The 26,260-nt window shown below is 39.8% G+C and overlaps 1 protein-coding gene across 1 annotated transcript in view; it reads left to right on the forward strand.

The window, feature by feature from the left end:
- The window catches only part of spata17 (spermatogenesis associated 17), a gene marked incomplete at both ends in the record, with an annotated part of 40,336 nt that overhangs the window by 12,796 nt on the left and 1,280 nt on the right, over positions 1–26,260 (forward strand). The window contains 4 exons of the mRNA XM_079833669.1: positions 104–227; positions 2,830–3,015; positions 5,657–5,805; positions 11,449–11,584. Coding sequence (XP_079689795.1) covers positions 104–227; positions 2,830–3,015; positions 5,657–5,805; positions 11,449–11,584 — 595 coding nt within the window. The remainder of the gene's footprint in view (positions 1–103; positions 228–2,829; positions 3,016–5,656; positions 5,806–11,448; positions 11,585–26,260) is intronic.

The raw sequence follows: 26,260 nt of genomic DNA on the forward strand, positions 1-26,260 counted from the left end.
AGTGTATTGAACATCATCTGATGTCTTGGGACTAAGACAAGAGTTTACAGAGAAGTGTGAGTTGGAAAAACGGTGGGTTTATTTGTACTGTTCTGCTTCCCAGGAGAGACCTGGAGGAATTTGCAGAGCTCCAGAGAAAAGAGAGAGAACGGATCACTCTGGAAAAAGAGGAACAAGAGAAAAACATCCAGGCTCAAAGACTCCACTTCCTCCTGAGCACTAAACAGGTCAGTTCTGGATCAATGAGACGAACATGCATGTATATCCTGCACACATACATACAGTGAATGTGCATGTATTTGGGGTCACAGAATCAAAAGGAACAGTAAGTATGAAGACCTGCATTTATTCTTAGAGCAGGCTCCTAACCACTGCAATAATTTGCTGATATATATATATATATATATATATATAATGTGTCTTAATAGTTATGATGAAGTGTTCTGGCCGTTGTTGATTCAGCAGCAGTGCGGGGTGAGCCGATATTTCATTTTGTGGCCTCTCCTTCATGCTTTTATGGTCATCACAGCCTCCTGTGGCCACACCGCTCATGCCATGTTCCTGCTCTGGTCACTGGACGCTTAGTGCCAGCCACACCATGAACAGGGCAAGAGGACATTACTGCCAGCTGCCTGCAGTCTGAGGCAGGAAATCAAGAAATAATACACATCAGCTAATGGCTAATGGACAACAGATGCGAGGGACCACATGCTAGTTAAAAGATGCTTTAGAGGGAGATAAGGATACAATATGGGTGTGTGGGTTGGGGTTACTGGTATTACCTAGTTTTCTTTACCTTTTTTTCTGCCATTATCTTCCTGTCTCACATTGATTGAAAATATTTAGAAAAGTCTGATTGATAAAAGTATTACTATATTGACAAAAGCCATTTACGACAAATAACGCACAGAAAAGCCATGGACCCCTAGAAAAATCTATTATTTTTCTTTAATTATTATTTGAAATGAATTGATGATTGGATATGCATTTTATAATGTAACGTAATATGTTAAAATTATGTTTTAAATCATGATTAGTCGTAAATTGTCAATGAGAACAAAATGTATATTATATTACAGGTTAAAACTTTCCTTTTAACAGTAAAGGGGTTTTCCCGTGTCCTGACAGTGTCAGCGCTCATTTGTCAGTTGCGTCTTGTTCCTGTGTTCACACAAGTTTAGGTCCTTTAAATATAAAAGTCTTCACTACTGAGTGACTCACTCATTGTGACAGTCTTTGCCGCTATCTAATGGCGTAATAATGTAACTTCTGTTGCTGTCATTGGTCTATATAGAGAACATTTATATAGATCAGTGGTTGCTGTTCACGGTCAGGGACTAGTTGCATTGATACATATATTTTGGCTTTAATATTTGTATTGTGTGCAAACGGTTTTATAACATATAAGGGGGTATATATTTAAAACAGCTAAGGGGGGTTTTAGGTTTTAACAACGCCCCTTAGCTGTTATAAATTCACTGTAAATCACGGCTTCTTGCTTTATTTTAATATAGCTCTTTAGTGTCACATGATCCTTCAGAAATCATTCTGATATGCTGATTTGGATTATTTATTATTATCATCAATGTTAAAAACAATTGTACCACGTAATATATTTTTGGTGGAAACCATTTTTTTTCAGGATCCCTTAGTGAATAGAAACGAATGAATTATTTGAACTGTCATTTTTGAACAATTTAATGCATCCTTGCTGAATAAAAGTATTAATAAAAAAATCTTACTGATCCGAAACTTTTGATTGATAGTTTAAATTATACTATAGGGGCGTCCCTGCGTATGTAAATGTAAAAAATATAGTGCATATGATCATGCACATTATTCATAAAGCATCCTAGTAAGGACAGTCATTTAAACCACAAACCTCAATCTCAGACTTGTCAGTTGCAGGAAAGGTTTAACTCTCTTCTTAGTTTTCTCACTCTCTCTCAGTTTCTCTCAAGTCTAACTCTGCTCTCTCCCTCCCTGATTTTCTCATTCTCACTCTGTGTCTCTACGCTGGGCAACTTATGTTCCCACAGTCTGACCTTGTCTCCGTGAAATGGATGGGTCTCCCATGGTTCATCGTTAACCAGAGAAAATTCCGCTGGACAAAAGTGGCTGTGCTGACATAGATGTAGTTCCTCGGTACGAGGGTCAACATCATTGCTCTTTTCCTGTAAGTCTGAGGCAAGTTGGGAGTTTGTGGTGTACCCCCCACCATGTGACACCCAAAGCTACACTATCCAAACCGGCGCAGGAGCATTACTGAGGCGTATTACCTGTGAAAGCTATTAGCAACAAAGCTTTAAAAAAAACTTCCACTGCTAATTAAGCACATATGAGGAAGTGTCTGATTAGAGACTAATTATTCTAACTGTTATTCCTCAGGCCAAACCAAGAACCACTGAAGTGCTACAGTAAGATCAGACAGCTCATAGTTAGCTAGCAGACATTTATGCTAGCAGACATGACACATGCCAGAGTGATGGATGTGTGTCCATTCAGGGGAGGTGACAAGTATAATTGTTTTGCTGTGGTCGACCGAATAAAGTGGTTTCCTTTTCCTGAAAGCCACAGTGTTTTGCTGTGGGTTTTGCATGGATACCTATGATGAGGGGTACAATGGAAGCTGTTAGCAGTCCATTGCTATCAAATGAGTTATTAAAGGGGGCACGAGGATGTGTTTGAAGTTTTGCTCTGCAAAGTTTAAGGGCAATCATTTAGAGAAACAGACTTTCTCTTCATTATGCTAACAGAAGCATAACATTGTTTTGTTCACCTTGCTTATCCAAACAACACCCTTTTTTTGTGTTTGTGTGCTCATCTTAGAGTCCAGGTGTTTTCAATTCACCGTTCAAAGCAGAGCCTGATGAGATGGAGCTGAGACTGAGAAAAGTAAAACCGCTTCTGGCGCGATCTGCTCCCAAAGAGAGGAAGACCCCTAATATAATCCCTGATCTGTCCAACCTGATGCCGAACAGAGAGCGTCTACCACCCATTCACAAAAAGCCACAGGTGAGATCATGCCCAAGTTTTCCTTATAGGAAATAGTTCACGCAAAAATGAAAAATCTCATAATTTACTCACCCTCATGTCATTCTTCACTGGAACACAAAAGGATTTTCCAGCTTCTGAAGCGATGTCCATATGACTTGTGTGCTTTATTCCAAAACTTCTAAAGACCTAAAATAAATGAGGAAAGGACTGACATTTTTGTTATTCATTGTAAATATGAATGTTTAATTCATGAACAAATGGTTCTTATGAATCAGATCTCTTCAATGAATCAGTAGATCAAGTTTATAAAACCATTCTGAATGATTAGTTCATAAATCATACTTAACTGAACTCTCGTATGACTTCAGTCTCATAAGACTTTTGTCTTGTTCGAAACTTGAAAGCTCCAGTCCCCATTTATGGTAACTGCATGGAAAAGAGCAACCAGGACATTCTTTAAAATCCTTCTTTAGTCATATGGGTGAGTAAATAATGACAGAATTTTTATTTTTGGTGAACTATTGCTGGATTATGCTGAAATTCAGGGAAACATGTATTTTTTATACATCTAGTTTGTTTAATTTAATGTTGTTATAGGAACATAAATTTGTCTTTAAGCAAACTCACTCTAAAACCTTCATTTATATTCATAACAAATATCTCACCACTCGTTACTAGGATTTCATATCAACGTAAAGCATTTGTCGACGTCCCTCTGGACTATTCCAATGAAATGGCCTCAAAAAGATAAAAAAAATTAACAAAAAGAGATCCTGAGATAACTATGATTAAAGCCAGGATTTATTGCCACTGTGAGATCATTTTGAAAAACTTGTTGTAAAAATGGAATAATATCATTAAACATGCCTCCCTTCTCGCCTGGATACCACGGAAGCATTTAGACAGCCAGATAACCGGTGATAAGCACGCCTGTCAACCCAAGCCCCTTTATTCCATGGATCCCATTAAGGGACTCTCAGCAAGGGAATACCGCAACATGTAAAGGTGCCCCGATAAAGAATATCTTTAAGTACTTCCAAATCTAGCATGTCATCTTGTCCAGCTGTGAGGGAGATTTGATGATACGTATTTGCCATTTGTGTTATTTACGGTCCATGACTTTTATGGTAACTGGTTCGTATTATTGGTTTCTATTAATGTAAAACATAAGTGAGCAGAAATGAAGCGTGAGTCATTTCTTTTTATTAGAGCCCGAGTTCTTCTCCCTGGGCTGGCTTTTCACTCCAGCTGGGCCCAGTTAGTCGGAATTCATTTAAAAAAACTGCCCCATCTTTCACACAATGTGCAATAGATGAAGATGCATTATTTATCTACATTTTGCCCTTACAAAGACCCCAGAATAAGCACCAACCCTCAAACCTCTCCTCCCCTTCCCTCATGCCATCTCTCTCTCTCTCTCTCCCAATTATTTGTGGTCTGAGGTGGAGCCCCCTCCCTAGGCATCTCTCCCTGTGTGATAAGCATCTGCGAGTGATAGATTGATTATGTGTATTGTTAGGGGAAGTAAGGGGATTGGTCAGTGCCAGGTGCTGATCTGGTCTTGATAGTATCAAGGGCATGGAATGTTGCGCCAGCATGAATTAAAAGCAGCAATGTCTGAAGGTCACATTTAAACTAACTGCAACCAAAACAATAAGTTTTGCATGTGGAGCCATGCCACAAGTGTGTTTGTGCAGTTCAAAACCTTGCTTCAGTTCAAAAAGTATATAGCATAACTTTCTATTTGGGTAATTAAACACATCTAAAATTTGTGTTCAAAATAAATAATGTTTGTGTACCATACCATACCTGTTCAAAATGAAAGCCAGATCAATTTGGACAGGTTACATGGTATTGTTTGCTTACCATATTCATATGCCATGGTGTTTACTTTATACTACAAGGTATAGAGGTACTTTTTATTTGCATTGTTGAATGTATCTGTAATAGTGGTTAAGTGACCAGCCAAGTCAAACTTTATTTTTAGAGTATGTGTAAGCCAACAGAAGTTGACCCAAAGTGCTTTACAATAAAACATTATAGTAGCTGCAAAAGAGCAATACACTCTTGACAGCTCCTAAACTTCAGATTTCATCAAATTGTAATGTGACATTAAGCGATTGAGAGCATACAGACCAATCAGTTAGTCAAAATGTGTTCTGTGGTATGATATCAAATGCATTATTTACACTTACATTTGTATGCTGATTTAATTATATGAATAAATTGACTAGATTGAGAATTTATTGCAGTTCAGTTTGTCAGTTGAATCACTTTAACTGATTCAATTGGAGTGTTTGACATAAATTAACAAGTAACTATTTACTGTATGGCTAGAAAACAAAAGCCCTCTTAAGAGTAAAATGTCCCTGTAAAATGTAACATTTTCTTAATTAAAAAGATTGGCTATTCTATGTTAGCGTGTATATGTGGTAGTGTAATCTAGTGCGTTTACTTGAAGTCTCTACCACCCGGCCTTTTTAGGGCCTTCACTGTATGGTCAACATATCAATATCAGCACTGGTCAGGTGTGTTAATGTCTTAGATGAAAAGACTGGGGCTTTCGAGGGTCCAGCTGGCCATCCACAGGGGCCTCATCAATAATGAGGCGGGCGGGTCTGGGCAATAAAACATTTACCTTATCCCCCGTACCTGTCAGGGGCCCTTTCGCCCAGCTCTGGAAGTGCAGCAGCAGCGGCAGCGGCCCCTGGAGCCAAGCCTGCGCGTGGCCACATCCATCACTGCCCTGGAGGAGGCCAGAGAGGAGCTCAAACGGCAGGAGTGGAGGACTCGCGTCATCGACCAGACGTAAGTTACACACACACACACACACACACACACACACACACACACACACACACACACACACACAAGTGCTCGCATGTTCACATCCCTAGAAGCTGCACTAGAGGTTGTGTGAAATGCTTGTATGTATTGATTTGGAGCGGAATATAGTCAATAGAACATATTCTGTAGCAGTACTTGATAATGAAGTGTAATTTCACTGTACAAGATCTCAATAAGATCCAAAAAGTATTTGGACACTTATGTAAGTGTGGCTTAAAGGTGAAACTGAACATTCTGTCATCATTTACTCAACTTCGTGGCATCAGTGGAACACAAAAGACAGCAAAACTTTATCCTAAAGGGAACATAATAGTGTTAATTTCGTCAGACGAGACGAGACTAAATATGTTCGTCAACTTCCTTTTTTTCCATGACGAAGACTAGACGATGACGAGACTGCACCAATGTCCAAAAGCGCTAACTAAGACTAAATGAACAGGCAATATTGTTGACGAAAAAGGACAAGACTAAAATGTTTTGTATAAAATAAAAACTAAGATAAAATCTCTCATTTTCGTCTACAATCGTCTCTACTTTTTCATCATGAGATAGAATATTCAGCTGTTCAAAATATTCCGAATGAGTTTGCGCTGTTGCTCAAGTACAGGTCTCATACTCCTGTTGCTGCCAGCCTGTCATATCACGGGGGCGCGCGCGTGGTCAAGTGGTTCCCGGAGTGCTCAATACTTCTAGCGCTGTGTCAATACATTTGAATGGCTTAAGCCACGTAAGTTACACAACAGTTAACATTGTTAACATTAATGTTAATGTATTTCTTGTATTTAGCCCTCTTACTAATAAGTCACACTTATACTCATTGGTGGTCAAATGTGACCATACACCTTAACTATTTTTAAAATAAATAGCCTATATTTTAGTTCAATAATATTTATTGAATATTTTGAGGAGATCCTTTGGTACTAAATACTATTTGTGCAATAAGTATGGTCCATTAATGACCACTTAAAAAAAATTCTTCTAATATTTGTCTTATTTATATTACAATTAGTGTAGTAATTAAGGTTAAAATAGAGAATTCCAATGCAAAGAGGCAAATTAGAGTCATTTTATGGCTGGAAAAATAAAAATGTTCACTTGTAATGACATTACCCACTATAGGTGCCTGTATGGCTCTTTAATAAATACACATGTAGTCTATTTGCTCAAAAAAGTATTGCAGATCATAACTGCTTACTTATTTGTGAAATTTTAAAATGTTAATAATAGTGAATAGTAAAGAATGCAAGCAAATATAATTTAACCCCAAAAAAGTTTAAAATAGTGCTAAAAGACAAACGTATTTTTCCTTATATGCAGTAGGCTATATACATATGAATTCATACTGAATCAAGATCGAAATCGATATTTGTTCCCATCGTCTCATAAGCTAATGCTGATTTTAGGCATCTATGCTGTAAATCAACCAGTTAGCTATGGTGTTATTGCACATACATTATGCAGGTTATATATATTTTATGTAACTTTATTTTGCTACACAATATATTGAGTTTTCTTTTGACTAAAACTAGACTAAAATGACCAGACTTTTAGTCGACTAAAACTTGACTAAGATACCTTGAGTTGTCTTTTAACTAAAACTAGACTAAAATGACAAGACTTTTAGTCGACTAAAACTTGGCTAACAAAAAATGATATGTGAATGACTAAATATGACTAAAACTAACAAGGACATTTGGTACAAGACTAAGACTAAATAAAAAATAGGTGACAAAATTAATACTAGAACATAACACACAGTTTCTGCCAGTCTCATGTTAATCTTGAGTACCTATAGAGTAGTATTGCATCTTTCATATCTCCGAAGAGTCTTTAGTTGTACCATATTTATAAAAGACAGATACTCTCTGTACTGATTCTTTCCGAGAATCACTTGTGGAGGTGTGCAGTGGGCGGAGCTAAAGTGTCACAACCACACACAATACATCATCGCATTATCCCAGGATAACTGTCGATTCACTATACGCCTGTGTTGTTTACATTATATGGACTTATGTGCCGATTGCCAGCAAAACAGACATTTGATGCAGTTTCACTCCCCACCTGCGGTTTCGACTCATGACCGGGAACAAACAAATACACTTGCAGAACTCCGTTGCTGCTCCAGAAAAACAAACTGCATTCACTGTTTCCTTAATGCTGGGTTATTTGGGAAGCTGAACAAGGTTATCTTTCCCAGAAACACACTTCTTTAGTGACATTGTTGATTTCATGGTCTAAAAACAAAATGACAGCGCTGCCGACGGCTTCTGTAACCCCAACGAAGCTCGTTCATGGCCGTGCTCTTGCTCTCGCTCTGGTTGATGTGCGCACGTGCTCATCTGGTAGAAGTGCACATACAAATAATGCCGCCCTTTATGTCATGCAGGGCCATACTCGAAAAAATACTTCAGAATGCATGAAATAGCATTAGACCCTCCCTTAAATCAAATTAAAGTCATGCGTTGAAACATTCTTCAAAATATCATATTTAGTGTTCCACAGAAGGAACATCCATGTTTGGAACAACATGAAGGTCAGTAAATAATGACAGATTTTTTTTTTTTGGTGAACTATGCCTTTAAGTAACACTTAAAAACATATATATGAATGGTATTGCATAGTGCATACTGCAAGTGTCCAAGGCCATTGTATCTTATCTTGTACATTAGGGTTCTTTTTAATTTTTGGGTGAACTTAAGTGTCCAAATACTTTTTGAGGCCACTGTAGATGTTAATATGAACATAAAAAAATTATGTTTCCATCCAAGTGTAATAGAGTAAATTGTCGAGTGCTCTGACTCCATATGTGACATTGTGTAGACGCACATTAATCACACAACAAGAGAAGCCCCACTTTATTCTCTCAGTTTAAAGCAGATGGTAAAATCTTAAGTGGGGTTAGTTGCTTAATAAGTTAACAAACAACTGCAAATATTAATACCCTTATTCCGTTTCATCCTTGCTGAGACATTATTAGCATTATTAGTCTTCTCGGTTATATATTTATCGAAGCAGATTACCATAGTAAAATACTGTATTTTTTTTTTTAACGTTACTTCAGTGTCACCTCCGTTTTAAAACCCTTTTGTTTTATTTTAATTACAAGCTCAATGTGCAATGTTTTTTAATCATGTTAAATTTTTTTTCTTCTTGCTCCGACTTTAAACAGTAAATTAGCTAACCCCATTAACACAGAATACCCCAAACAGGCTGTAATAGGAGAGGTGGTTACTGTGTAAATCGTATTATACATGTGGTGTCTGCAGGGCATGGCAAAGCATGATTAGAGTCTTTTTGATCCAGGATCCTACTCTCATTTCCCACTAATTTCCTCTGAAATGTTTCAAAGAGCCACCAAAATGTTGCTGCTCCTTTTTTCCCATCGCCAGCTTAATTTCAGTCCTAGTGATGTCTTCTCAACCTCAGCTGCAGATAATGCTGGGGTGGATTACCATGATTTAGAGAGGAAAAAACAGCCCCATAGTCAAATAAACTAGTTAGCTTATAGTTTGACAGATAATTTGAGTACTTGGACTATGAAGTGTTTATTGATTTTTAAAAATATTTCTTGTTTATCGACTTTTCAAGTGTATCATTGAGAACTACGCTGTAAAATATTTTGTCAGGTAAACTAATAATATGCTTCATGTGGTAAATAAACTTAATCTTAATACTACATCAGGTTGCACAAACAAAACTTTTTTCTTGAATGAATGAATTCTATTTAAAAGTGTTACCGTGCAGGTTGGTTTACAAATGTGCAAGGGAAAGACTGAATACATATTTCTCTTTTACTCTCCCCTGCTTCTTCTCTGTTCTTTCCCTTTTACTTCCTCTTGCACTCCCCCTTTTCCTGTTTTGGTGGCCTCCTAGGGTGTTGTCACTGGGCATTGGTCTGCACTGCCAAAAGATCCCCTGCGAGAAGTCAAACTTTCCTTAATGGCTTTCAATGAATAAAAACTACCCTATTAAAATGCAATTCAGTGGCAATGAAAGCAGTAAGTGAAACAGCCGGCAAGCAGCAGAAGCGTTGTGTATTCTGGGACATTGGGGCCACATTAATTTTTGCTCTGTGATGTCCGTCCCATGTGCACATTAGCATGGGTTGCACTGTAATCTGTCTTGTAGGGAGGCTGGTGTCTCTAGTGGATAAGGATGTCTGTGGGAGATTGGGCCATTATTTAAAGGGCCAGCGTGGTGTTTGATGTCACCCCCTTTTTTACCTTGCACCATTAAAGCTTTACCAAGCATTATTGCTTATGTGGTACTTACGTGACAGGAGAAGTCCTCTAATAAATAATGATCTTGTTCAGGATGGTTCTTTAAGGAAATGACTAAAGAGAGTGTCAAACAAACTCCTGTTCTGCTAGAAAGTTTCACTTTAGCTAGCGCAGCCAGTATTCTTTTATATTTTTCCTAAACAGATGTTTCAGAAAGCATCAATTCCAAAATATGAATGTCTGTTTAGACAATCCCATCTGTTTTTTGTTTTTTTACTCTGAATATGTCCCAGTTTTGCAATGTATTTAAAACATTTCCAGATGGAGCGATTATGGTTACATTTTCCATATTTGTCTGTTTTGATTTCATTAAAGAGGACAGGGCTTCACCTGCACTTCTGGTTTCATCATCATAAAAGGGAACGAACACACCAACACTTCAATTGGGAATAAAAAAAACCTTTCTTTGCAGATTGTGTTCACAGAAAGTGCCAAGGTTGTTGGTTGTTTGTTTGTTTTGTGACAAGCCAAGCCAATGCCCAGCGGACATTTACCCAGCCTCGCGCAGACACCTCTTGTACCGCACTGGATAAATCTTCCTCCAGGCAAAGTGTCTTGGGTACAATTTACAAAATCAACCTCGCTGTAATTAACATCTGGCATTTTTCCTAAGTAACCGCTATTTGCACTGAACGTGTGCCCAGCAAACACGCAGCATGTGCAGAAACAACCACAAGACATCACAACGATTAAGAAGCGATTTGGGTTTGGAAATGATCTGGACTAGAATGAAAAGTGCCTGCGAGGGAGGGACGAGGCAGTGTGATGATGTATTAGTAACATGTGCTGTGAAAATAGCAGAGCGTTAGCTCTTAGCAGTCCAGTTAGCCAATACCAGAGGCCAGTAACACTGAGGTTAAGCTCTTTTCCAATATTTACCTTTTTTCTTTTCCTATTCATATAGTGTTTTAGTCAAAAGTTTGGGGTGAGTGCAATTTTCTTTTCTTTCTTTCTTTTTTTATTTTACTAAATTAATTTACTTTTTAATTAAATTAATTTTATCAAAAAAGGACAGATTAAATTGATCAAAAAAGTAAGTACGATGTAAAAAAAACCCAGATATTTCCAATAAATGTTATTTTTAATATTTTTAACTGTAATAAGAAATGTTTTGTGAGCAAAAAAAAAATCTGCAAAATAATGGTTTCTGCAGGATCATGTGACACTGAAGACTGGAGTAATGATGCTGAAAATTCAGCTTTGCCATCACAGGAATAAATTACATTTTAAAATCTATTACAATAGAAAACTTGCATAATATTTCACAATTTCAATGTATTTTTGATCAAATAAGTAATATTATCTTTGTGTTTTTTTGCCACAGTTTCCTTCCATTCTCAAACACACGCCGAAAAAAGCGGCACGAGGGCCTGATGCACACATCCACCCCCTTTGAGCAGGTGGCATATGGGACCAAGCACTTCCGAGAGGAGCACGATGAGCACCTCCAGGGGAAAAAGGTACACGTTTCGCTAGCATGCACATGTAGAACTGCCAAAACGCATTGTGTGCTGGCATGTATCTGGAAGAGGGATATGGGGTCTGTGATGTTGATGGGAGGGGGACCGGTGAACCCACGCACCCCCACCAAAACAACCTCCATGTTGAGCGTCGCAAATTTGTCATATTTGACAGCAATTTAATAAATACCCACAAGTAAATGAGGAGAAAAGGCTTTCTCCCCCCTCAAAGTCCTCACATTAGGTAATTGACTGTGTCTCTGCTGAAGGCCGTTCATGGATGACAGTTCTTTATTGGCTCTTACCAGCAGGCACTACCCTCTGCATCCAGCGCAATTGCCCAGAAATACCTCCTCCGGAATGAAATAAATAAGAGCCCCTACTGCTGACACCGCTCATGTATGCTTGGTTGATACTAGATGTGCCGCCTCGGTTCCGCTCTGCGTTTTAATTGTTATCTCTATGGCATAGAATTTGTTACTTTTTTTTTTTAAACAGGGAACAGAATTCATCAGGTCATTCCCAGAATACATCAGACACTGGTCTGGTTTAACTATGTCTTGTCCAGGCCGTTCCGTAATACGTGGTACATGTTTCTCTCTGATTCTTTTGGAAAGTGGCCCAGTATGTCTTGATTTATACCGTGATGGTCTGACGCTGGTGTTCACACCATCTGACAGTAATGAAGACTCAGCATAACGAGCACGTCTATGATCAGCATAATTGATGTGGCAGAGGACACCATTTTAAGGATTATCACTGATCCATAGCTAAACAGGAGGCAAACCCTCAGCCTCATGGGTGATTCCCCACTCAGAAGAGCTTTACCACACTAATACGTACACCACACTGACTGTTCCACACAAACCAAAAGCTTGGGGTCAATAAGATTTTTTTTTTTTAAAGCATTAATACTTTTATTCAGCAAGGACACCGTCTTTACAGTCAAAAGTGATAGTAAAGACATTTATAATGATACAAAAGATTTCTATTTTAAGTTAATGCTGTTCTTTGGAACTTATTTCTATTCATCAAGATCCTGAAAAAAGGTGTCATTGTTTTCAAATATTGATAATAATTAGAGATGTCCTATGTATCGGCTTGTTCTGCGTGTCTCTGTGTGAATTAATGACGCAGATGTGCGGTTTCGTTTACCTCACATACACCGAAGCATGCGTGACACTCTCTAGCCTCTGCCGCCTCGTGAACTTCATCTCCACTTCAATTCACGAGCAACCCGTCAAAATAAAAGTTTGGTTTAACTTGAAGAAATTCACAGAAATATATTACTGTTGAACAGTAGAATTTAGCTACGACTCAATGTAATAAAAATGTATACGTATTTAATTTATACAGTGAAGAATATGCAGTGTTATTTTACATTTGTTTACTTTATTTCTGTACCTAAAACTGTTAAACCTACCTAAAAGCACTGTTTATTTCATATGTATCTTTGAGCTGTTGTATTTATGTATTTAGTTGGCCTGTTTAATGTTAATGGATCCAATCCATGTTCATTAGAAATTATTTGATGATGCAGCAATAAACTAGCTAGTATAACTTAATTAATGTTTTTTTTTTAACTTTGCCAATCAAAACACTGTCTATTAAAATGAACAAAAGTTCAACTAAGAGATCCATCAGTATCAGCCAATATATATTCTGTATTCCCCCAAAATAATAATAATAAGAGATGTTTCTTGAGCTGCAAATCAGAATATTAGAATGATTTCTCAAGGATCATGTGACACTGAAGACTAGAGTAATGATACTAAAAACATAGCTTTGCCATCACAGGAGTGTCATTTTAAATTATATTAAATTAGAAAACAGTTCTTTTAAATTGTAATGTGTACAAACAATATTACTGTTTTTACTGTATTTTTCATCAAATACATACAGGCTTAGCGAGCATAGGAGACTTCATTCAAAATCATAAAAAAAAATTTGAATGGTAAATGCACATGACTTTATTAATTGATATTGTGAAATATAAAGACACATGGTAGGAAATAAAATCATATAATATATCTATTCATATTTGTAGACATACATTTATTGTGATTCTTTTATAGTATATTTTGTGAGATATAAACTCATAATTACAAATATTATCTTTGAGTTTTTTACTTGAGCATGAACAGGCTTGCAGAAGTAACCAACTACAATTTTGTTCATGGCGTTCTTGCGTTTGATCTGTTGGCACATGCCAGGCTCATTAACCCTTAGCAAAGCTGCCTCAGTGTCTGTAATTAATGCAACCAGCTCATGCAACATACGCACAGCATTTCTGCTTTGAATGGATTATTCTTTCCCCCTTAACGCTATTTTGATATGTTATCTGGAAGAACTCGCTCATTCTCTCCCACCTCATCATCAAGGAGCCCATCCATTCCGCTATCACTGGGGGGTGCTGGGTACGTTTTGCTTGTCTAATTATTTTGTTTGCTTATTTATTTATTTACGTCCTTCTCTGAAGAGCGTGACTGCCGAGCTGTTTTTGATTAATCAAAATGCATTAGACTTCTAAGAGAGTAATGTACTCCAAAAGATGCCCTCCATTTAACCCAGGTCACACTGAGACCCTGGCGCCAGAGGCACTGATGTTCCCATGAGAATTACGTATGTTAAGATGACGGTACTCTCCATGGGTTTGATTCGGATATTAGATTTATGCAAACCGCTGTTGGAATATGCATCTCTGTCTTGTAAAACAAAATTTTAAATTTTCATTATTAAGGATTTTTGGGGGTTTAACATAAAATAAAATAAAACTTTTAAAAATAAAAACTAGAATATGACACTGTTTATATATTTAGATATTTCCCTGTCAAAATGTAATGTGGAAAAGGCAGTTTGTGCTAGGTATGTTACGTGAAAAAGAAAATTTAAACTAATTTCTCACAGGGAAAGCTTTGTCCCTTGATGGCGATCACAAGCTTTGAAACATAAATTGATTCTAAAGAGGAAATTAGATGGCACTTATTACACTGTCTAACTAGTAACCCAGTGTCATTTGTCTGTGGCTTGATAAATGTTCCACGTTTGCCTACCTTTGACGGTTACCAATGAGAAATACGTTCCACACAAACCATTTTTTTTAATAAATCTCCTAAGCCCCTCACTTTTTTCCCTTGCATTGACTCGCGTGAAGATAATGATGGATATGGTAATTTCCAAGTGCATCTCTGATTTAATTATACCCATTCTCTTTTTCCTTTCTTCTCCATTCATTTGTTCATCCCACCCCTCATAGGACCCACACCTTGAGATGTGTTATTTCCCAGATTAACATGTCTTAACCTGAAAGCAGCGCTTGGTGATTTATCTCAATTGTGGAGATAAAAGGAAGTGATGCAGGAAGAATTACAGAGGCTTCAGACATGCTTAGATACATAACTAATGAACTTTGCCTCTGATATTTGAATCTAGGTCCTTTTTATGAAACCCTTTTGAGGTCTCATTTTTTTTTTCCCTTTGAACAACGAAGTCCATTAAAAACAAAAGTTTTCCTGAACTAAGTGAACTTAACTATGGTTATGGTTAGAGACGTTAGACCTTTGCATTGTCTGTCCTTTTGTCTTTTTTCTCCTCCATTTAAGGCTGTTTCTTCAACTTACAGGCAGATTTTTTACTTTGTTACATAAAGGTCGCATTGTCTTTTTTTCCTCCTTTTAATGGGTTTAATATTTGTATTATCATCATCTTTATTTATTTAGACTTGTCGCAGACCTAGACTTTCAATCTTAAAATATGAAAATGTAGCTAATAAATATATTAACTTTTTTAGGCTATGATAATCTAAAAAGAGTGAAATAAATTTATTTCAATTGTGTGTCGCTTTTTCCCCTTCTTTGACTCACATGACTTACAGTATATATACATAAATAAATAATGACTGTTCCTAAATTGTTATGATAAAGTTGAAAAAATATATTTTTTATTAAAAGTTAAGTGTATAAGTGTACTTTATGAGATTGTGACATGGTTTGTGGCAAATAAAAATGAAGGTACTGTACAAGTATCACTTGTGAGCAGAACATTTTTATTTTGCGACATTTCTGAATCAAGAAATACATGATCAAGTTATGCAGAAAGTATGAAATACTATTTAATTGTATTTAGGATCAAATATAGCTAGAGTGGGCTATTTTATTCCTTAACATTTTCAAAAATGAATGACTTTTTGAGGTGGAAATGACATTTATTCATGATGGTTCAGGGAAAAAGAAATGACAGAAAATGTATGTGGTGCATATACTGTACATACACCGGTATGATAGAATACAATGATATAAAAAGTGTGTTTTAAGAGAGTTTAATTTATGAATGTCTACAAAATGCTGGTAGTTGAAGAAACACCCTTAAATGGAATCCGTGAAAGGCGGCATTACAATGATTTGAGCTCTTTAAGATATGAAGTGACGGTCCACAGCGGTGTGTTGTCAGCCCAGTTGTGGATCAGAAGTGATGCGGACAGACAGAGGCACGGGTGCCGCGCTGTTCCCTCTCCTCTGTAATTAGTGCATTATTTAATAGCCCCTTGACAAGGATGACCCTTCATCAGGCTGTACGCTGGCCGCTGACTAGCCAGCCCTGCGATCTGATTTTTGCATCATCACCGATTCGAACAAATTGAACCACCAGGGCTAATTATGGTGGCTAATAAAGTGCAGGCGGTGGCATTGCCTCGGTGCAAAAGCCTCTCCATCGCCTTGCATTAGACTTTCATCAATCATGTTTTCAAACTGATATATCTTAACGCCAGAATACCAACACAGGCCTACATTTATTTTCTCTCTCTTCTTTTCTAATGTTGCTTCAGTAATTGCTTTTTGCTCTGCTAGACCCCCGTCTCCATTGTCCCCCCCTGAATATCGCCTCTAAGCACAACTGGAGCAGAATTTTTTTTTCTTTTTAATTATTGTTGTAGGCAACTGGAATATTTAGCCTAAAATGATGCTTTGTTAGTGGCTGCTCTTGTTAATCACTGGCAGAATAATGCATCACCATGATATGTGTGATATATGAGGTGTGTTTAAATGCGAATGATATTCATAATGAGCAATAAATAAGTGATATAAAAGTAGGACAACCTGCTTTGACTCCAGGATAGGAAATGGCATGCGAGTGTTTCTATTATGCACACACACACATGCTCATATCCCAGACCGGACTACATTAGTGACCAAGAGCCTCTGGGTGATTCACTATATCCATTTTATTGGGATATAAAATCCCTCGGCCCCTTCATTTGCCACGTAATAAACAATTCGCCTGACATGCCTCTCACTTTTTTCTTACATATGTATCAATTAACTTTATACCTTCTTCTATTATGTCAGCATTTCCTTTTTTATCGTCATTCATATAAATAGTAAATATAATGTGTTGCAAATTTGAAATGCTATTTGCCTTAAACGTTTAGAAAATTCATGCCATCTTTCAGCAGCAAATAAAGGTAACAATGTCAATTTTGGATGACTCTAAAAGTTCAGAAAAGTGCATTGTAATGAGTTCATATTTTGTAATATTCATTTGTATTTTTATTTTTAAAAAATGTGTATTTATTTTGTGGAAGCACTGCTTGCTTTGCCTCTGGACAAAACAAACTAAACCCGTTTTACACTTAAACAGCAGAAATCTGCACCTTCATTCAGACATGATACTTTCATACTTTAGTATCCAGAAAAATCACAATGCAAACAGAGTGAGATAAAATTACTCCACAGTACCATGTACTTTTCTAACACCCAGCTCATTTACACGGTCTCCTCCATCTGTGTTTTCCTCCACGCATGTTTATTCAAATATAAACTGGTTTCCTCTGTCATTCTGACAATGAAAACAGACCCTTCTGAATTTCATCGGTGCCGTGTCTCGTGCAGCTACTTGAAAGCTACTTGCATAGCATGAATCAAAGTAATTTTTCTCTTCACAGTGTGATTGAATTAATGAAATCCGAATTACTGTACGTTAGCTTCCAAGGACAGGGATTTGTGTTCACGTGCCAATTATATGAGACTGTTGCAGGTAATGGCTAAGCAGGAATCTCATTTAGATTGAATGCACTAGGTCTCTTCAATAGACACAGAAGGATTACTTTAGCCACACAACATTATGTAACTGCGGCAAAAATGCATCATTCTGGTATTGTCAGTTAATCTTACTGAAATTGTCTGTGTGTGTTTGCTGATTGAGAGCCATATTGGGGTCATGTCACCTGAAGTAGCTTGATTATATCAAATTTCACTGACTTAATTGTTATATCTACAGCATTCTAAAGAGATACATAATGCATTCTGTTGATAAAGCACAGTGATTATTTACAAAATAATTTTTGCATACCTTAATTTGTCCTTACATCTGTCACATGTCTGTCCTGTCTCATTGAGCACTGGTGGTGTTTTGTTATTTTGGTCCATGTGCTCCTGTCTGCAGTCTTGACCCCACCCTCCTTGTCATCTAATTAGTGATTAATTTGCCCCACCTGTGGTCCTTGTTACCTGCCTTGTTTGTCTCCTATTTAATCTCCTTCTGTTTTCTGTCCGGTGCTGGTACGTTGTCAATGTTGCGTTGTCTTTCATGTTCCCGTGTTCCTGGTGTTCTGTTCCAAGTTGGTCTTTGGTTATTTCATGTTTGATTATTTCCCCCTCGTGGGTTTGTTTTGTTTTTGTATTATGTTTATTTGTTTAATAAATAATCCATTCCCTGCACTTGAGTCCTCAACCAGTTTCTAGTTTAAACGTGACAGAACGTACCAGCCATCAGAGGACTCAGCAGGATGAGTGGAAGCCCGGTCCATCCTCGTGGTTTGAGTACGCTCCGCCAAAGGGGAATGGACATACAGGGATTTACCCAGAGGTTCTGGGAGAGGGCAGAGAGGCTTAATTGCCTTGATGTGGGCCTCAAGGACATTTTTAATCTCTGCTTGGATTACCCTCTTCCACAGTGGGAGATGGAGTTGGTGAGCCACTTGAACTTTTGGAACTTTTCAAACTATCTATACCACCGCAAGAAAGGAAGGGTCCCAGTTCCGGTGGTCCCTGTTCCGGTGGTCCCGAGCTCAGGGGTTCCGAAACGGAGGAGGAGGAGAAAGGTTCCCTCCATGCCAGGGCTGGTGATCCCTGTTCCGGAGGATCGAGTTCCGGTGGATCGAGTTCCGGTGGTCCCAGTTCCGGTGGTCCCAGTGCCGGTGGTCCCTGTCCCGGTGGTCCCTGTCCCGGTGGTCCCTGTCCCGGTGGATCGTGTTCCGGTGGTTCCTGTTCCGGTGGATCGAGATCCAGTGGACCCTGCTCCGGTGGACCCTGCTCCGGTGGACCCTGCTCCGGTGGACCCTGCTCCGGTGGACCCTGCTCCGGCGGTCCCTGCTCCGGCGGTCCCTGCTCCGGTGGACCCTGCTCCGGTGGACCCTGCTCCGGTGGACCCTGCTCCGGTGGTCCCAGTGCCGGTGGTCCCTGTTCCAGTGATCCCTGTCCCGGTGGTCCCTGTCCCGGTGGTCCCTGTCCCGGTGGATCGTGTTCCGGTGGTTCCTGTTCCGGTGGATCGAGATCCAGTGGATCGAGTTCCGGTGGTCCCTGTTCCGGTGGACCCTGCTCCGGTGGACCCTGCTCCGGTGGACCCTGCTCCGGTGGACCCTGCTCCGGCGGTCCCTGCTCCGGTGGACCCTGCTCCGGTGGACCCTGCTCCGGTGGACCCTGCTCCGGTGGACCCTGCTCCGGTGGTCCCGAGTCCTGACACAGCCTGGAGGGCTGTGATGGGGTTCTTTATGGCGGCAGTCCTGCGTGCCTGGGAGGAGCACAGGGTTTCCCCTGGCGTGGTCCCAGTTCCGGTGGACCCTGTTCCGGTGGACCCTGTTCCGGTGGTCCCTGCTCCGGTGGTCCCTGCTCCGGTGGTCCCTGCTCCGGTGGTCCCTGTTCCGGTTGTCCCGAGTCCGGACACGGCCTGGAGGGCTGTGATGGGATGTTACGTGGTGGCAGTCCTGCGTGCTTGGGAGGAGCACAGGGCTTTCTCCAAAGCTCCGGTGGTGTCCATTCCGGTGGTTACAGTTCTGGTGGTCGCTGCTGTGCCGGATGTGCCACCCAGGCTCCTGCCTTTGCCCGCGCCGCCTGAACTCTGTGGCCCGCCCTTGCCGCCTGAACTCTGTGGCCCGCCCTTGCCGCCTGAACTCTGTGGCCCGCCCTTGCCGCCTGAACTCTGTGGCCCGCCCTGGCCGCCTGAACCCTGTGGCCCGCCCTGGCCGCCTGAACCCTGTGGCCCGCCCTGGCCGCCTGAATCCTGTGGCCCGCCCTGGCCGCCTGAATCCTGTGGCCCGCCCTGGCCGCCTGAACCCTGTGGCCCACCCTGGCCGCCTGACCCCTGTGGCCCGCCCTGGCCGCCTGAACCCTGTGGCCCGCCCTGGCCGCCTGAACCCTGTGGCCCGCCCTGGCCGCCTGAACCCTGTGGCCCGCCCTGGCCGCCTGAACCCTGTGGCCCGCCCTGGCCGCCTGAACCCTGTGGCCCGCCCTGGCCGCCTGAACCCTGTGGCCCGCCCTGGCCGCCTGAACCCTGTGGCCCGCCCTGGCCGCCTGAACTTTTTTGTTTTCTCTGTTCCTCCCTTGTCTGTCCCTCCTGTCCCCCACTGGTCTGTCCCTCCCGCTCCGCCCTGGCCTGGTGGAGCGTCTGGTAGCCGCTCCGTAGGGAGGGGGTTATGTCACATGTCTGTCCTGTCTCATTGAGCACTGGTGGTGTTTTGTTATTTTGGTCCATGTGCTCCTGTCTGCAGTCTTGACCCCACCCTCCTTGTCATCTAATTAGTGATTAATTTGCCCCACCTGTGGTCCTTGTTACCTGCCTTGTTTGTCTCCTATTTAATCTCCTTCTGTTTTCTGTCCGGTGCTGGTACGTTGTCAATGTTGCGTTGTCTTTCATGTTCCCGTGTTCCTGGTGTTCTGTTCCAAGTTGGTCTTTGGTTATTTCATGTTTGATTATTTCCCCCTCGTGGGTTTGTTTTGTTTTTGTATTATGTTTATTTGTTTAATAAATAATCCATTCCCTGCACTTGAGTCCTCAACCAGTTTCTAGTTTAAACGTGACAACATCTACCATGGAAGATTGTGATAAATTCAAGATATAGAATAGATATACACATACATTGTGTGTGTGTGTGTGTGTGTGTGTGTATGCATTATAGTTGACAGCACTTTTGATGAATGGCTATGCTATTTGTAATTTTGTCGTTTCGTCTGAATATCAACTTTTGTGAGATTTAGTCAGCTAAAACTTCATTGATCTAATTTTGTGTCTCGGGAAAATAGTAATCTATGACATTGTATTATGTTGAATATCAATTATTATTATGTTTTTTCTGTCTATTTGTTAATGAGGGATTTGTGGACACATTAATGTTTTTAGAAAAAAGTTATACAAAAGTTGTAAAAGTTATAGTTTTTATTTTGAAGTAAAAAGAGGCATGTGTTACTTGCGTTATAATTTTTAAATGTAATAATTATTGTTATTAATGGGATTATTATTTAATATTTACATAAATTAGATGTACATTTCAGACATCCTCGCTTTCATTTAAATCTATAGGTTAGTTTAATGAAATAATTCAATTTGCATAGTTTTTTGCTATTATAACATATCTTCAATAAAAATATGGGGCAATTAAATTAGTAAACATTCATATACCTATATATAAGTCATAGAATATTTGTTATGCATGTGGTTTAAAATGTGGTCATGAGGGAGTAATTTGCACATTTTTATATATATTTTTTTTTTATTTATATATTATATGTATTTTTTATACTGGGTCGTAAGGTTTAAGAAATGCATATTTAATCAAGCATTTGATTAAAGTGACATGATTATGCACTGCCATGACAAATTGAGCTGATTACAATATAACAGAGTTTTTGTTGTACCTTAGACCAGTGTTTCCCAACCTTTTTTCAATCATGGCACCCTTTGAAAATTTTCTCCATTTTGTGGCACCCCCTCGCATACGTTACGCTAGGGGTGTAACGGTACAGATTGCTCACGGTTTGGTTTGTATCACGGTTTTGGGTTCACGGTTTTAGGTTCACCATTTCGGTACGGTTCCATATTTGCTATGTTCAGGGAAAAAAGGACTAATGTCAAATAAAAATAAAGAAAATAATAAGAACAAATAATTTAAATACAAGCAGCAGCACAAATAAATACTATTGAGCAAAGATAGGCCTACTAATAAAATAAACTATGCTTTTCAGGTTTTTCAGGTACGTCTAACATTAGTTTTCAGGTACAGAAATTGATCAAATGTAAAATAACATTGCATATTTGACTGTATAAATTAAAGATTAATCCTATTAAACTTACAAAAGCTATTCAATCAAGAGCAGTGAGTGATGTCCTTGTCTTTTGTTGTTTGATATTAAACAGACAGCAGTAAAGGCTACTGCCCCTTTAAGACCTAATGCTTGGATATGCGTCGTCTTTCTCGACTGTATAAAGTTTACTTATGGCATATACAGACTATGGGCCCTATCTTGCACCCAGCGCAATTGACTTTGTACACCGACGCATGTGTCATTCCTATTTTGCACCCGCGCAAAGCGCGCTTTTCCCTCCACAGAATCACGTCGCTAAACTAGTGAATGAACTTGCGCTACCTGGGCGGTTCAGCGCAAAAAAGGAGGCGTGTTCCGGCGCAAACAATCCCTGGTGCTATTTTGCTGTTCCATTAAACAATTGCGCCACTGACCAGAAAAAACCTAGTCTAAAGTCAGTGGCGCGTTCCGCGTTGTCCATTATGCTATTTTAAGGGCGCATGCTTGACCATAATGTATAGCGTGCACAACGCGCATACACTTTGCTCATGTAACCTACACAGATGCAACAGTTATTTTTGCAAATCATAAATTGTTACACTAAAAAAATATTAACACATGAGATGACGGAAATCATTGTGGTGTGCCACGAAGATGTGAAAAAATAGGCATAAATCTAGCTTACAAATGATTCAGGCTAATTGTAATAATTAAGGATAAGACCTGTTTGCCCAATAGTGGCAAGACATATATGTATATAAGGACATCTGACAAATTGGTTTGTCCGTCAAGAACCAGGAAAAAAAATCGACTGAAAAACTGAAAAAACTGAAAGACTGAAAAAAAAAAAGACTGTGAAATCACCTTTACCATAATGTACAACATTACAACTTCACTTCTCTGTCTTTCACTGCTCTTACAAGAACATCAGTCTCCTCGGCTGTGAACCGCTCCTGGCGTGCGCCTGGTAAATACGCCATAATAATAGCAATCCATAATGGAACTTGCGCACCTGCTTTTAAAGGGAATGTTGGAATGGTTGGAATGTTGGAATGAATGGTTTATTCACGTTACGCCCAAACCACACCTATGAATAATGAAGCTACTTCAGACCAACCCATTTTAGATTTGCGCCGGGCGCAAGAGCCATTTATCCCGCAAGGAAAATAGCAACAGCGCCGAAACCCGCCCACAAAGTTACTTGCGCTTCGTGCGTTGACACTTGCGTTTCAGATCGTTAAAATAGGGCCCTATGTCTGCTAGAATACTCATCAAGATGGACATGTTGACATACTTTTTGTGTGAGTTTGTCCGTTCAAGAGCAAGACTTGAAAGAGAACTCAATATTTGCGCGCTGTGAGATGTGTGCGCGCTTTCGGATGAGTGCAGAGAGACACATTTTCTCACAGCGCGCGTGACTTCTCATTCGTGTCTTCTGGCACTACACCCGGGTGGGCGATGACAGCGAAAATGACTGGTCATATTCGAACATACGGCAGCACTCGCATGCATTGAACAAAGTTTACAAAGAGAGAATTAATCGAAACATTTGAAGGAAAAAATGAAGGACTTTTACACGCCACCCCGGCTGGGAAACACTGCCTTAGACTGCTCAAGTTTTTGATTGATGTTTTTGTAGACCATTTTTAGGGTATAACCATATACCAATGTGCTTTTGAGAACACAAGCTCTTTTAAAATCCTAGTGCAACATTTGTTTTGTTTTCTTCATTTTTACAAAACTCTAACTCGTATTAAAATTTAATAGTATTTCACATGTTAACAAAAATATTGTCAGTCCACATACAACATTAAATACTTTAATATGCATTTGAGCTCCCCTCAGAGTGAGTCAGGAGCAGAGCCGGCATTCATCCATTTCTCCTGAAATACATAAAAGTAAGAGGCAGCCTGGCAGGCGAACTTGGAGAAGAATAGAGTAGCCTAAACTTTAGTGACTAACACAATGTGTATCTGATATGAATAAAATATCATTGAAAGGATTATTATTGCCACTTCCATAGTCAGTGTGTAACAAACTATAAAACATCATGTGGTTGAAAACATGGAATAGTTGCAATACATGAAAAGCGCTGAGGGTGTCTGTCTCTGGCTCAGCGCCAGCCGAAGCACGAAAGCACATTTGAATTCTGCAGTTGATGGCCTGAATGTTGTAATCTCATGGTGTGAACGTACACATCAAAGGGTTTCGAGGGTTGAGGGGGGACCAAATCAGATCTGAGGGGGCAGTGCCCCCTTTTGCCCCCTTGTGGCACCAGGCCTGGTCAGGAGTAGCCACGTATGAAAGAGTTCTCTGCCATTTCCCTACTGGCCTGTATAGAGCTGTGCAGTGGGAATTACGCCGTCAACTTCTCACTAGCTAAAATAATGTAAACTCATTTCGGCTGAGGCCCAGCTAAGATGTCAGCGTGTATGAATGCGAAAAGTGCATTGGACGCATTAGGACTTGACAGGGGCCCTTCTTGAAATAAGTGAAATTAATGGAGCTCTTTTCATGTACGACAAGGCCGCGGCACCCCTTTCAGCCTGCTTACAGTCAGAGAAAAGTCAATACTTTTTTATTACTCCGGGCTGACCTACCTTCTGCACTACAAGTGCTAGCTGTGCTAATTGGTTTCAGTTGTGAGGGGGGAAAAAATAGAAAAGCTTCATTCCGAAGAACATTGGAGCAAATAAATCAATCTCATATTTTTTTATCCCTTGTCTGTTTTTATTGGGTAATGCTGGCGAGAGAGGTAACAAATGCTTGGTTAAAATATGGGTTCCATGGGCTAAAAAGTGTCTAAGTGCCCTGAGTGCTTATCTGAAGTCCGCTGTTGTTCCACTGCTGTTATTTAGCTGTTAAATGAAACACAGTCTGAGGTGAAAGATAACAAAGAACATGGGTTACAGCTATTTTAAGAGAACAGGTTGACGTGACAAATAAGAACAGCAGCTAGAGGAGAGATTCATTTTATATATTCAAAAGGACTGAGGGCACTTTAGAAATGTGTCTTGCTGATTCCAATTAAGGCCATTTGTTAATGTGAAAAGAAATAGGTTGGTTTATAAATAGAGACTAGAATTCAGAAATACTCGATACTTAGTCAACGATAAAATAATCCTTATCATCTCACCACCCTGTTTTCACCGACCAACATCAGTCGTTCGTCATCTAATTACGCGTCTACAAACGGACAGAAATCAACGTTTTTGCAATAATCTAATTCCTGAAGTTTGATTTTTGTTGCGTAGTGAACGAATCTATTTTCCACTTTGGAGATGCTGTCCTTTTGTGTTTCTTGTGCAGTTGTTAGAGTTAGTGTGGAGTGCTGTTTACAAGGACAGCTAGATGCAGCGTTTCCCGAGGCCAAGACACACAGATGATTGTCATGGTGGCGTACGCTGACTGACAGAGGGATCACATGCATGCCTGCCAGAGGGAAACAGTCAGCGCCCCAGTCTATGACATTAGTTTGTCCTTGCTCAACTTCGGCTTTTTTTAGTCTTAAAAAAATGAAATATATAATTAAATCGCCTTCCTTCCAACCTCGCTTTCCTCTTCCCATTCTTACTCCAGTCCGTTATTTCCATTCCAACGCAGCTCTTGCATTAAGCGGTTGTGGAGAGGAAGGTGGCGTGTTTTAGACCAGGTCAGCCTCTAGGGGGGGTCACTGAGAGCCAGTGTGCTCTGAGAGATGCTCCAAGACAGCCTGTGTAGCTGCTGCAGCAACTAGGCCACTAGCAAAAGCTGAATTCAGTCCAACTAAAAATATCTGACGCAGATATTTTGTGCAGTGCTGCAAAAAAAGAGGGCAGGATTTGTTGTGGCTCATGTATTCATCTTTAACTGGATGACTGGGAGAATGTATTATAGCAGTGATGAAGAGCCATTGCTAGTCACAGCAACTACTGTGAGTTTAGTGTGGTCATCCAGACATCAGGGAAGAGAGATTTTTGATACGGTTTCTTTTTGGAGATACAATCATATTAGCTTTTGCTAGTCACGATAAAATACTTGTAGTGAAAGCCAGTGAACAGTTGAGGAGTTGAATAAACTTTATAATAAAATGCACACACTTAGCGCTAATGTTTTTGGAAATGAAGTGACTTGCGTGCTTGTGATGGCGACCTTACATTCGACAAACGGTTTGGAAAATGGATGGATAGATGGATGATTTGTATGCGATTTACTCACATCACTGGAGCCTGAGCGCTGCTCGCCAGGCCAGGTCTTGAGCTCAAATCTAATATGAGCCTTTAAGATAGAACATCAAATATGGGATCTCTTGAATATCTCACTTTTTTAGACCAAATTGAGACTCTTACCCATATTTTTCTTCTAGGTAAAAGAGTTTAGTAATCTGACTACTCTAGAATTT

The sequence above is a fragment of the Gobio gobio genome (assembly GCF_949357685.1).
Source record: "Gobio gobio genome assembly, chromosome: 13".
NCBI classification, from domain to species: domain Eukaryota; kingdom Metazoa; phylum Chordata; class Actinopteri; order Cypriniformes; family Gobionidae; genus Gobio; species Gobio gobio.